General features: G+C 41.3%; 1 protein-coding gene across 1 annotated transcript in view; it reads left to right on the top strand.

Annotated features, from left to right (window-relative positions):
• The first annotated feature begins 4,406 nt into the window (after nucleotides 1-4,406).
• nrbp2b (nuclear receptor binding protein 2b) overlaps nucleotides 4,407-14,196 on the top strand; it is a 42,236-nt gene continuing 32,446 nt past the window's right edge. The window contains exon 1 of the mRNA XM_005738874.2: nucleotides 4,407-5,105. Coding sequence (XP_005738931.1) covers nucleotides 4,986-5,105 — 120 coding nt within the window. The 5' untranslated portion in view covers nucleotides 4,407-4,985. The remainder of the gene's footprint in view (nucleotides 5,106-14,196) is intronic.

Genomic DNA, 14,196 nt, shown 5'->3' on the forward strand with positions numbered 1-14,196 from the left:
GTCCTGCTGTGTGTTTGGCATTTCCTATTGTGTGAGTTTTCATACTGTCAGTGGTGTTAAAAGGACATGGATGTCATTTACAATTAATGAATTCATAGCTTAAAAGAACTGGCGTTGCATACAACTGTAGAAATGCAGCCCTAATTGCAAAAAAGTTTGGATGCTGCGTAATAAAAACAGAATACAATGACTTGCAAATGTCATAAACCTGCATTTACAGTAGAATATACAAAACATATCAAACATTTTATTGTTTCATCAGAGAAAATTTTGATTTTGAATTTGATGACAGCAAAACATTTCAAAATTTGAAACAGGGGCAATGAAAAGCTAGAAAAATAGACGCTGCTAATTGGAAACAGATTAGTAACATGATGGTTTAAAAGGGGCATCTTAGAGAGGCAAAGATTGATTAATCTGAAAACACCACATCTTTATAAATAACAGAACAATTTCACAAATATGTTCCTCAGCATAAGATTGTGAAACCTTTAAAGATCTCATCATCTACAGTGTATATTATCAAAGGATCCTGAGAATCTGGAGAAATCTGTGTGCAAAGGCACAAGATGAAAAATCAGTAATGCATGCCTGAGATCTTCAGGCCCTCGAGTGGCAAAACATTAAAAACAAGCATGAATCTGTCGTGGAAATCAATGCATGGGCTCAGGAACACTTAAAGAAATCACTGTTTGAGAATCCAGTTCAATGTAAGTTCAAGCTCTTTCATATAAAGTAGAAACTACGTGTGAACATGCTCCAGAAATACAGTGTTTGAAAAACATGTCGTGAAGAGGAAGACTCAGAATATCAGGAGGGTGAGCAGTTTATTTAGGCTGAAGAGTAAAATCCAAACGGGAAGTGAAAATCTTTGATTAACAGAACATAATGCATGAGGCGAGAGACCATCAAAGTAAAACAGGAAGCATAAACACAGTCGGACTCTAAGACTCATGAACTTGACACAGACAAAAGGTAAACAAACACTGGGCCATGACAGACAACAACAGGGGACGCTAGGAAGGACCCACACAGACACTGGACTAAAATGAACAGGACACAAGAAGGAACTAATTAAGTCAAGAGATTAAGAACTAGAATCATGAATAACTAAACTAGGAAACGCTGGAAAAAAGCAATGAGATAAAAGAACTTAAACAAAAACGATTCAAAACCACAGAAGCTGGGACTACTGGGAAAAACCTAGAAAGCATGACACTGCCGTCTTCTCTGGGCCAAAGTTAGTTTATGATGGATTCAGAGAACGTGTAAAAGAGTTCGGTAGTCAGATCGTTCACTTTTCTGGACTGGAGAGGAAACGGACCATCTGACTCAGTTTATATATAGTTCATATGCTTCCATCCAGACAGCGTCTTTAACAGGGAAAGCCATGATATTGTTATGGTTTAGCCCCTGCAGGTGGGTACTGGTTGATCAATGGGCTAAACATGTTTTAAGGATCAATAAAGAGAGAATGTTTTATTAGATCTTTTAATGTTGACCTTTATCCACTTGTGTAGGATGCGATGCATAAACGTTGTGTTGGCTGTTGAAGTGGGACATGCCAGAGTTCAGAGGTTTATGCCGACAGTGCTTAAATTCAAAATCTCCTACTTTTCCTTTTCTTTCTGTTCTTTGATCCTAAAAAAAACCCAAGGTGGAAATAATCAAATAACCATCGTCTCCTACAGTTTCTATGCGTGCACGTTAATATGATGCAGTTTCATTTAACAAATCTTTCTCTGAGTGTGAGCCGTTTGTGCAGAGAGTAAACAAAAGAACAATCAACTCTTTTCGACGGCTTTGACCCTCTGTAGCTGGAACAAGCCTCCTCACTAGATATGCATGACCAAAGATTACCCAGGAATCAGAATGTTATGGGGGCCCTATAGGGGTTAAAGCTGTGGTGCACTGCTAAGGAGTTTGATCATCTTGAGCAGGATCTTGAGCACTTGTGTTTATTTAAAAAAAAAAAATCATCCCATTGCTGTAAATAATGATTTTCTTCTCCAGTTTCCTGTAATTTTCCTCAGATTCATTGTTCACATATTTCTCTTCTATGTGAAAGTCTGATATTTATTATCATTGTTTCGAAATAGTCTTGCATGCATCATCCTGCTGGTTCTGTCCCTCTGTGGTCTCTGCTGTACTGCACCGTCCTTCCTGTGGGAGGGTTTAATTGTAGCTTAGCCAAGAGCACCTTCTGCTTTCTAATTTCTGCCATATAAAACTACAGTCCACTCCCAACATTCAGGCCTTGCTTGATTACAAATAAGAAGAAAACAGCACCTCAGCCTCAGGCTGTAATTTAATAGAGAAATGTTCAAAGCCTGTAACTTTGCCGAGTCTTTAAACAGAAACTTTCCTTCTTATAGATCAAAAGCTTCATTCTCTTTTTTAAAAAATTAGGAAATAAAAGCACAACAAGCTGCGGGAGCTGCGGTGGTTTCTGGTTTTGTTTCATTTGTCTGGGGCTGAGTCCAAATTTAGTTTTGGTTGCTGGTTTAGGTTTAAGCTGTTAAAAAAACAAAAACAAAACCTGCATGAAGAAGATATATAAATTCAAACCGCAATGGGACTTGGCAAAACAAAGCAACATATCACACAAACAACGTGTTTGTTGAATTGAACTGAAGCCACAGGATAAAAACATGTTTCAAATATTTCCACAGTGAGTCTCGCTCACTCTGATTGGGCTTTCGACCAATCAGAAGGAAGCTGCGTGGATGGGTCATTGGACAGACCCACTGAGCAGAACATCTGTTGCTTGGAAAACAGCTACAAAAATGTGCGGTGACAACAAAAGTGAAGCAAAACAGACAAAATCTTTTCTTTCTGTCTCTCTGAGATCATTTTGGGGGAGCGCTTGCGTGTCGCTGCCATCGATAATTTCAGCATATAAATGTTTACAAAGAATTTGATAATGTTGATTGAAATGCACTGGCATTTAAATTTTCAAACTTAATTATGCATGTTTGATTGTGAACAACAGATTCTCCTGCTATAAAATACAGCTGGGGGTCGATTTAATGATGTTTCAATCATTTCAAATTAAGACTGGCCCCAATCACAGCAAAGCTACAAAACAACATTGTGAATATGTTGCATTAAGTTATAAAAACATTACATGATGTAGAATAATAACTCTGCCCTGACTTACATTAGTCAAATACTTTGTACTTAGATCTTTCTGAGAAATTATTGTGGTTGCGTTGTTGCCATAGTTTCGTGTCTGTGGGGTTTTTGTGATATTTGGGGGATTTTCCAGTTTCATTGCCTTTCTGGACGTTTGAGTTCTGTTTAAGGATTATAATTATCAGTTTACTAGCTTTAGAGTTGATTGATTTTTAATTTTTTGTATTTTATTTTGTGTGTGCGTGTGTGTTTTATTTGATTGCAGCCCTCCTTGTGTATCTCTAAATTGAGTATTAACGTCTTGTCTCAGTCAGTTACTTCCTGTTTTAATGTTCGGTCTCTCTTGAGATCTTGGTCAGACTGCGTGTTTGTCTTATTTTTTATTCTGTTTTGTTTTTTCGACTCTTGGATTTTTTGGGGGGGGATTTTTAATGAAAGGTTTGTCTTTTGGTTCCTTTTACCTGTGAATCTCACATTTCAGTTTTGTTTTTTTGTTTTTGCCAGCCCTGGACACATTTAGTGTTGGGCAATCAGCAGTATTCTCACAATGTCTGAAGCTACTGTTGCTTCCATCCAATAATTTTGTTAACTGTTTCTCCAGCCCCAGCTGTCAAAGGCTGTCGCCAGTTTGAACCTATGATCCTCTTTCTTGTACCCAACGGTGCTAGCCACTGCTCCACTGTGCCACCTTAATCCCATGTTTCAAACATGGCAAATTATGACCTAATGCAACATTTTACCATTAAGTGATGCTGAAAGGGGCCGCTCCCGCTTTGCTCTATTTATATCCTGTACAAAAAGCTGGCGTGTTGGAAGCTCATTTTAAATCTTGCAGAAGTTTCAGATAATGAAGGCAGCGTATGTACCAAAGCTCTGTGCTAAAAGCTTAGGCTTGATACTGCGCCAAACCCTCAGTTTCTGATAGTTTTTTCTGCTCTTGTGTCTGTTTGATGTCATAGTGAGCTCAGGCACACAACCCCGCCCACCTGCTGTTTAAGCCTTTGTCAGGGGAAACCCATTAAAAGAAAGAGTCCAAGGTAAAATATGGAGCTGAAACGCGATAATAGCCCACCTTCTGTCACATGCACCTCACTCGGGCCTCTCAGTGCGACAGTCTTCAAACTGGCTGAAATATCATAGACTCGAGTAACTTTCATGCATATCGATTCTAGAAGTTTGCTTTTCACCCGACTACCGGTTTCCATGCATACATGAATATATAGTGCGCGCATAGCGGCCACTTTACGGTATTTTGCTCCATCCCTCTGCGCGCCGTGCCTGGCAGGAGCCCACAGCTTCAGATCCTGCAACGCCGACAATGACGCGTGTGGGAGATGGTCGACAAAACTGAGTCTCCTCCATAAAGCAGACGACGTCTGCGGTGGGAAATGAGTGCACTGGACTCAGAGGGAATTCTTTGGCTTCGCCGATCGAGCTTCGCTTGATTGTAAATGGACAGATTGGCAGGAGAGCATTTCGCAACCTCTTTTATATGCAGCCTATAGGGCGCATGAAGTCTGGGGATATATTTTCCACCCCGTTTAGTCCGGCCAGACGCTCATTGCGTGCACTTGTGTTTTTTATCTAAGGAGGATGTTGGATTCCTTTTAACTGTCTGAGGATTGCAAACACACCGGTTTGTTTCTGCAAGATGTTTTGAGCGCCAAGAGGGTTGAGAGAGAGAGAGGGAGAGACGTTGGCTGGCTGTTGGAGGGGGTTCTTACTGCGCACACAAGCGGCTCGCCTCCTCTACCCCACAACAACAACAAAAACACACAGAGGCGATAGTGAAGGAGCGAGGGAACGCGGAGAAGTGTTGGTGTTGAAATCTGGAAATATACGGCGCTAAAATGACGATGTCCGTCCCGGAGAGGAAGTCAGGATCGGAGGGAAAGGAGGAGGAGAGCGAGGATGAGAGCGAGATCCTGGAGGAGAGCCCCTGCGGCCGCTGGCAGAAACGGAAAGAGCAGGTTGGTCGGTGTGCATGAAGGATACGTGTAAGTGAGCACGTTTCTGCGCACAGCAAAGGATCTGCTCCCCGATCGGGCGGTAAATCAATTGAGCTGACCTCTCTGGCCATGCTGGACCCACCGTGTTATGCAATGTTTGAGCCCGGCCGAGGTGGTATTGCCCAATGCTGTTTGGCACCATCCCAGCAGCATAAATCTCACACAGTGACATATTTGTTGATCAGATTATAGTCCACAGAGTCCATTTGAGCCGGTCTGGGTGGCAGGAGGAGTTTCACAGAAAAACTGTAGCCAGATTTCTGCTCCTGTGCAGGATCTGCACAAACATTCAAATCCACATCTGGTTTTATTATTGCACACTTAGAAATATCGTTGACATCCATGTATTTGCAGATGTTTCACGAAGACGACAAACTGGAATTGCTTGTTCAATTAGACCCATTGATTAGTCAGCCCAAAGAGAATTACTGGACAAATTAGTTGCATGCTTAAATGTCAATAATTTTCTGGCCTCTTGTTTGTGAGAATCTGTTGCTTTTCTTTTAAATTGAATGTATTTGTGTTTTTGAGCTCTGAGCTATAGTCATCTCTAAATATGACGACTAAGGAAAAATTCTTACAAAGTTTATAAAGAATTCAATGGGCAGTTGTAGCCTCCAAAATCTTTTTTTAATACTTAGTATTATTTTCTGGTGTTTGTTCTGTGATATGTCCAAACGTATCTGCAACAGTGTCCACATAATTGGTGAGACTGGTCCTTTAATTCAGGCTCTGTTTCTGTGCAGTGGTGCGGGAGCTGAATTAAAGGAGCAATCTGACAGATTTGAGTATGCAGACTTTTTTGGCCCTTTGCCTGTAAAATGCTGATTTAGTTTATTCCAAAACGAAATGCTGCAACTAAGAGAGCTGTGTGCCAAAAACACGAATGGATTAAAAAAGTGGCTGCAGAGTAATTTTCAGTCAGTTAACCAATCTATGAATTATTACATTTTTAATATAAATTTAACAGTGGTGTCAAAGTTAGCGCCTGGGGGCTGGAAATAGCCCGGCAAAGAGTCCAGTCGGAAAATGTGAGAATTGCAAAAGAGGAGAAAAATTCAGACTTTTAACTGCATATTCAGACGCGTGGCCACTAAAGTTTACTAAGTAATATATAAACCATTAAATGACAGAAACTTTTATGGTTAGTATGTCATTAGATAACAGGAAGGTTCCTGTTTTGACAGTTGATGGCACATTTTCTGTGCTTTCACAGTAAATGTCTTTTAATTGCAGGAAAAACTCTGAATAATAAGCTGCCTGTGTGATTTTTATAATTATGCATTCATTTCTTAAAGCGTAATCCCAAAGAGGCGTGTTGACGGGTGTTTTACATTTACTACAACAACTCAGAGGCGTTGTTGAAAGTGCACTTCCTTTTCTTAAAATATCTCGGGGTGCTCGTCATTACCTACACATTTTATAACTGGATGGTTTGTAGCTCATTTACACTAAAAGGAAGGGAAACAATTTGCAGGTCATTTTTGTTTTTGTATTATGTGTTATTATGCAATCATTTTGATTGGGCTGGTCCTCTTGAGATCAGACTGGGCTGGATATTTGGCCACCCAGAAACCGCCCGGGTGGGTCAAACGTGTATTTTCCTGATTGCTGGAGGTTGCTGCTGGGTTGCAAACACAGAGTCCTGGACTGAAAACGTACTTGCAGTTGCTTTGGTTGCTAGCAGAAGTAAAAGTTGCACCTTTTGAAGCATTTTTGTCACTGTGGTAAAAGCCCATGTGACCAGTGTAAATTTCCACTTTGCAGCACTTTTTTTGCAGGTTCATTACTGCTTAAGTAAGTAGTTGGCAAGTGTTTGCAGACGAGTCTGAGCGACTGGTCGACCAGCCTCGAGGCCTGTATGAGTGACTCCTCTAAGTGTTCTTTAATGACACTAGTGTCATCATGTGTTCACTACATAACTGCTTCTGTTTAAAAATGTGACACGGGTGAAGGAGGGAGGTGCATAACTGTAACAGCATCGAGAGCAGATTCACAAATCCATGAGTCGTTCTTTAGCAGGAAAACTTTCGCTTAATTTACAGCAAGTTGGACAAGTTGAAGCTTATAGCAAATAGTCAGCTGCAACTTTGAACATTGTGAATTTTCATTCGTTTGATCAAACAGGTGCTGATTCTCTGTGTTAAACATGCAGATTTGAATGTTTTTCTTAAATTTATGTTTCTGTGTTTGCTGTTTGAGGCTTCGTGCTGAAAAAATACCAATAAACCCAAAACCATTTAACCCATTTCTCCCAAGATGGCTTAAAAGATGATGACAGCTCTTAGCTGCAGTGTTCTTGTCCTTGTGAGCATCAGCACTTCAGCTTAGCAAAAGTAAATAAACCGTTGGCCTCACTCGAAGCGCCCTCTCCCTCATGTGGTCTCCATGTTTGTTCCAGTATGTGTGACATTCCCAGCTCTCCGCATCGGAAACGTGTCCGCACGCACGCTGTGTAAGCCAAACAACCGCCAAGATGCTCAGTCATTATGAGAGAGAAGAAACAGTTCAGCATCGTGAATCTGTGGGTGTCGCCTCTGCTAACGGCTCCAGATAAGACTCAGAATTTAAGTTGAAGGTTATCTCTGGTTCGCACACAGGCTCCTCGGCATGCACAAACCACCTGACCTCGCTGCATTCTCACTACCATCAAGTGTTTTTCATGCTAGAACACACACACACATATACATAAACCCTACCCCACCCTAGTGATTTTCCACCCATTGATTACCCATCTGTGTGTTTTTCTGAGCCACCCCCACTGTCACTTTTTCATTTGCCCCACACTGAGAGCATCAGTCTCTCATGGCTGGTAGTAGAAACCCACATGAGAATACTTTTCTTATGTAGCTATGCATGCTAATAATGTAATGTATTATATCTTATCAATTGATTTGTTTTAATTGTAGATTACACTATCAATTTCTATTTATTTATTTCTGTTTTATCTCAGAAAAGTGGAAAAATACCAGACTGCATAAAACTCACAGTCTCCACCCACACTCCAGCCTTTGTTTAGTTTCTTTGTGCTATTCTGAACAGAAGAAAATTGGATCAACCCCAGATGTATATAAGTCTGGGACAGGATCTGCTCTGCTGCTGAGTTACACCTGAATCACCCAGTAAATACAGGACGACAGGCTTAAACACTTGAACTCGCTGGTGTCCGCGCATCTTCTGGTTCAGACAAATTAACACTTGTTGCTGCGGGAAAAAAGAGATGTCATCACATCCAGTGATGCTATTTGCTCTGCTCCCTGTCACTTCTCTGCTGCTGAGCTCTTTGCTTTCCTCCCCTTCTCTCTATCACACACAAACACACACACACAGTAACAGCAGAGAGAAACTATAAGCCATGCACCTACTGGCTGCTTTATTAGTTACATTTTGCTAGTACCTGGTTGCACTTCTCTTTTCCTTTCCTTTCAGAGCTGCTGTAATTCTCCATAGCACAGATTCAATATGGATTCGGAGACTTTGGTTCATGTTGGCATGACAGCATCACACAGTTGCTGTAGATTTGTTGGCGGCACATCTGTGACACGAGTCTCCATTTGCACCACTTCTATTAAATTGAGACTGGTGGCTGTTGAGGCTGTTTGAATGCAGTAAACGAACTGTGACGTGGAGCTTTGTGAAACAGCGTGTTATCCTCCTGGTCATAAAGAGATGGACATGATCAGAAACAACGCACAGGTAGGCTGTTTTCTTTACCAAGGCAGGATGGTATGATGCTTTAGTGACGCTTACAGCAGATTCTGACTCTATCATCTGAATGAGAAATCGAGACTCATCAGACCAGGCAACAGTTATTTAAATTCTCAACTTCTGTAGTTTTCTGTTTTGGTGAGCCTGTGTGAATTGTAGCCTCAGTTTCGTGCTCTTAGCTGACAGGAGTTCTGTAAGGTTTTACATCTTGTCATTCATAGATGTTCTGGCCATTCCCCTCTGACCTCTGACATCAACGAGGCTGTTTCACAAAGAGAGCTGCCGCTTCCTGGATATTTTCTCTCTTTCAGACCATTCTCTGTAAACCCTAGAGATGGTTGTGTGGGGGAAAATCCCAGCACATCAGCAGCTTCTGAAAACCCAGACCTGAAAACCCAATAATGCCACGCTCAGAGTCACTAAAATGACCTTTCTTCCTCATCCTGATGCTCAGTTTGAACTTCAGCAGGTTGTTTTGACCATGTCTACATACCTAAATGAACTATTTATCGCTGTGTGATTAACCGATTGGATATTTGTATTGACATTCAGTTGAATAGATGTCCCTAATAAAGTGGCCTGTGAGAGTATATATGTTTGCATAATGCAGTGGAGACTCACACTGCACTGAAAGGAAACAAAGGCAGTTAAACCAGGTAAACGCTGTAAATAAAGCCCAGGGTCTTTTGCTTATTTTTCCACTTTTGTATGCAAATTAATTTTTCATCTGTGTGAAAATCAGCACTAATGCTTCTGATATGCTTTTATTTGAAGTCGGTAAGCCAGGGCTTGATCTAGGAATTTTTGTTTTTTATTAATTAATCTTTTTTTGCGTGTGTAGTTCACTCTTATAGCGTTATCTCAAAAGGGACGCTTGAGCAACAAGCAGTTGCTTAAAGTCAGTTTGTCCTTCTTGACCCAACACAGAGTTGTGATATTCCTCTCGGACTCATCGCTGCTGTTGTGTTTGGAAAGCACAAAGTTGTGCGAGCAGAATCAAAACAGCCGTGACGTTTTCCAATGTGGTTCGTCGCTGAAAGTCTTTCCAGGCAGATTTTTTAAAAATATTTCCATTTCAGTGTTCGTGTGAAAGGAAACCAGAATTGTTCCTTGAAGCAGCGCCACAATATGACACGAGAAATCAATCAAACTGAAGCCGGTGGCCTTGCTTATTATTGTCTTTGCAGGAACAGTTGAATTAAAATGGGTGGACTATTGTTGCGCAGTAGTGCTGAGCTGCAATCCCGCCGCTCTTTATTAACACGCCTATAAAATCTGCACATCAGCAGCAAAATGATTTACGAGCTCGTGATTTACATTTCTGGCTGCTGCCACGTATCGTCTGATTGAGCCATCTCGAGATTCCCTGAATGGGAACCTTCGAGCTCACGCAGCACATTTAATTCCAGTTTATCTCAGATTTGTCACACGTTCGTTTTACGGATCTTTTTGTGAGGAAACGTGTTGCGTAAAATTTTGGCAATTGCACGCCGATTGCTCTAAAGCAGTGTGTTTTATCAATGAGCTGAAAGGGACAAAAAGACAAAGACTTGGCCTTCCTTTCAATGTTGCCCTGCATAAAAGTCAGTGAATAATCATTATAATAATAAAAGTGTTCTCGTAAACCTGCAGAACTTGTCTTAAGATGATCCAGTGACAGCTGTATGAACATTAATGGGTTCATTTAACATAGTTTCAATGGTCGCAGGTGCAAAATTGAATCTAATATAAAACCAAGTTGTGATATCTGTACAGTAGGAGGCTCATCCACCCCAACACACTGGTTTATCACGGCTCTCCTCTGATCTCTGTTTGATAATGGAGCAGGCCGGTGCCTCATACCCTCTCCACCTCTCCTCCATAGTGCACCCGGCAGACTCGGTGCTCATTCCAGTAATTGCTCCATCTTCTATTTCCAGGATCTGCCTCCATCTGCAGACTGGTGTTAATTCATGTATGAGTGTTTGCTGATGCTGCTTTTTGTGTTCCCCCTGTTTGAAACTCACATGCATGTGTCAGGTTTGAGGAGCTAGAGGCCTGGGCAGATATGTGGAGCTATGGGCGAGCCAGAGGCCTTTCACTGTGACATATCGGGAAGCGCAGTTGGATAGAGCACAGCAATGGTTTTTATTACGCCTTTACTTTTTCTACAGTGAAAAGTCAAAGATGTCCGGAGTGAGACACCTGATTATTACATCTGTGGCGTAATTATGTGACGATATTCAGGGTTTTCCCAGAGAAATGTTAAGCAACTTGACACCACACCCAGATCTTGTCTCGGCTATCAGTTGTTTTTACTTGGTTAGTCAACGATTGCTTAAATGAGAGTCACAATTTTACATCGTGTCAGTTTTGTGATCCACTTCCCTGAAGGTAAGTATACCTGAACATTAGTTAGCCCGTGTTTGCTGTACAGTATGTTCATCATAAATCGTGAAATGTACACAAATGATTGAGAAAAATATATTTCAGATGTTTGTTCAGGATAGTCTGGTTTCAACACTGAGGGGGATTTAATAACGCACCAAGAAAACTAGTTATACTAGTTGTAGGGTTACCAACCTGTGGGATTTGGGCAGACTTATCTGATTATTGTGAGTTGTCCAGTGTCTCAAACCACAGTTTTGGGGAAGAAGTGACGATGCCTTCATCCAACTAATCCCAAATGTCAGACACATCTGTAAGAATACCACGACAGGGGCAACCTGGACGAGATCGTAGCATCAGAAGGCTGCGATCGAAGCCATCATCAGTGCAGATAGCGTTCACACTAATTATTAATTTTATGGGTTTTTTTGGCACTGATTAGATTTGGGTCAGGGGTGTCAAACATATGGTTCGGTGGCCAGAATCGGCCTGGCAGAGATTCTAATCCGGTCCACTGGGTGGCTTTGGAAAATGTGAAGAAGGTCATCGATTTTGGACTTTTAACTATACATTCAGTATTTAAATCTTTTCCTGCAGGTAAACCCAAGACCAAAATGACAATAAAGTTCCTGATTTTTTCAGTCTGGGCACTTTTTCTACCTTTTCTGTTATATTACACATTTATTACTTACAAATGAATCCCCCAAAAGCTGCACTGATAGAGTTCAACATGTAGAAAAATTGAGACATGCTGTTGAATCTGCACTTAATAACTGAAGGGTTTAATATGTGGTTAAACTTACTTAGGCTTATGTGGCCCACGATGTAAAATGAGTTTAAAAACCTCCAGCATATTCATAAAAAGGTTATGAGAAGCAAAATATGACGGTCATTCCCACACAACTCAAATTACAGTGAATTTACACATTAACGTAGCTTGTAGCTAAGAAGGTGGATATCAAGCTAATGTAATTATTAGTGGATAATAAGAGAAACTTGAGTTATTACTTGAAAGATGTGAGATACGTTAAAAAAGGAAGGAATCTCTGTAAATGTAAGCTCGTATCGTAACCGCGTAGCTGAAGTTGTGAAGCCCAAGTGCCTGTGTCGCCTTTGCTTTTCTCATCAAGTCCTCTTCACGCTTTGGGGGAGTGTTGCTAGAGATCCAAAGAAAGTGAGTGTGAAGTCATTAGCAGGAGCATATCCTCATGTTTCGGTTGAAAGTAGTTAAAGTTTCATGACAGCATATCATTCGTCTAAAGGGATTGTCATTTCAAACGTTTACCACAGTTATAGATGGAGCCGTTTCAGGACTGCTAAAGAAGAGACTTCAGTTGGATAACTCCGGGGTTATCATGTGCAGCACAGTGGTTTATACTAGTACATCACACATTGCTTGGGTTCAAATCCACCATCTGGCTGTGGTCTTTCTGTGTGGCATTTGCATTTTCCCCCAGTGTCTGTGTGGTTTCTCCAGGTACCCCGACTTCCTACCACAGCCCAAAAACAGTTAGCGGGCTTATTTTAAGGTTAGTTAGTGATTCTCAATTGCCCCTAGGTGTAAATGCGAGTGCGAATGGTTGTTTGTCTCTGTCTCCGTGTTAGCCCTGTGACAAATTGGTGATGTGTCCAGGATATTGGATGAAAGGATGGACAGAAAATAAACTTCAATCCACAACATCAAATAATCCTTCCCTGATGTCATGTCTTCCTCTGGTGATGGACGCCACCTAGATTCAGCGCTGTATTCGCTTTTTTTGGTTACTTCAGGTGTATCTTTTCTCCCACCATCACTGCCTTGGACAGACATTAACGGGTTTTACATCACTGTCACCCAAGCAAAGAAGAATTTGTTTTCACTCTCCTGCCCTCGTACTATTTAAGCCTCTGTTTCCCAAAACATGCGTGCCTTAGTGGTCATGTGATGTTGGTATATACAGAGATTATTTCTGGGAGCTAACTGTGAACTTGTGTAAAAACACACATTTTCAGCAAAAGCACATTATGTGAATAGCCTCAGGCTCGCTTTGGGCAGGATGCAGACACAACAGCTCTGTTTTGACCAACTTAGAAGATTAACCTTTAGCACAGATCACTTCCCCTTCTAAGTCCACGTCACGCTGTGGATTGCTGCCCGTCCTCGGGGGTCCTCCTATTAACTGACACCTTTAATCAGACATGCAGGCTGGTTTGACAGCTGTCCTCTGAGGAATGACTTCAGCTCGGGTTTCCTCTCACTGGAAATGGAGAGCAGGGGTAGCCGGCTTTTATAAACCTGTTAATAGCGATACTCTCCTGCTGCCGCTAAAGGCTTAAAGCCGTGCTGTGAAAAGCCATTTACACCCATCAATTCTTAGAAAAGAAAATCAGTTGTTGACTGTTTCATTCATGCTAGGAGAATGGCCTTAAAGAGTGCAGTGCAGGTGTGCATGCCAGTTGGTCTGTTCACCACTTTGAGTCTGACCTAACCTAAATATCTCAGCATATAGGACAGCAACCACCTTGCAACCATGAAAAAAATGTGGTTTCCTGCTGACTGAATTTTCCTGAATTTGGTGACCAAATAATTGCAAGTAGTAGTGACAAATAACCTTGAGGCTGAGTCCTCCAGGTGATATTTGGGGTGGGAACCATCGAAATATTACTCATTTAATGTGTCTAAATGCATTAAAAGACCTACAAAACAGGTAACACTTTGTGTTTCACACTTTTTACATGTTAAACTAATATATTGTTGTCACATTAATACAGACCATAAGTGGACCAACTGTAGTCATCACACAAAGTAAAGCTGCACTGCTGCTGATCAACAGCTGTTCCAGTCTATTTCGCCTCCTTGTGTGGGAATAGAAAGAACCTGCAGCTCTGCCTTCTCTGAACACACGGGCTGATTTATGAATGACTCACTGACGCGCTGTAAATTACCTTTTTATGCGTGATGACATTTGTGTTTTACAGCTGTCTTTGACCCAGTATC

The sequence above is a fragment of the Pundamilia nyererei genome, unplaced genomic scaffold, assembly GCF_000239375.1.
Source record: "Pundamilia nyererei isolate P.nyererei 1_Seehausen unplaced genomic scaffold, PunNye1.0 scaffold00087, whole genome shotgun sequence".
In the NCBI taxonomy this organism is placed as follows: domain Eukaryota; kingdom Metazoa; phylum Chordata; class Actinopteri; order Cichliformes; family Cichlidae; genus Pundamilia; species Pundamilia nyererei.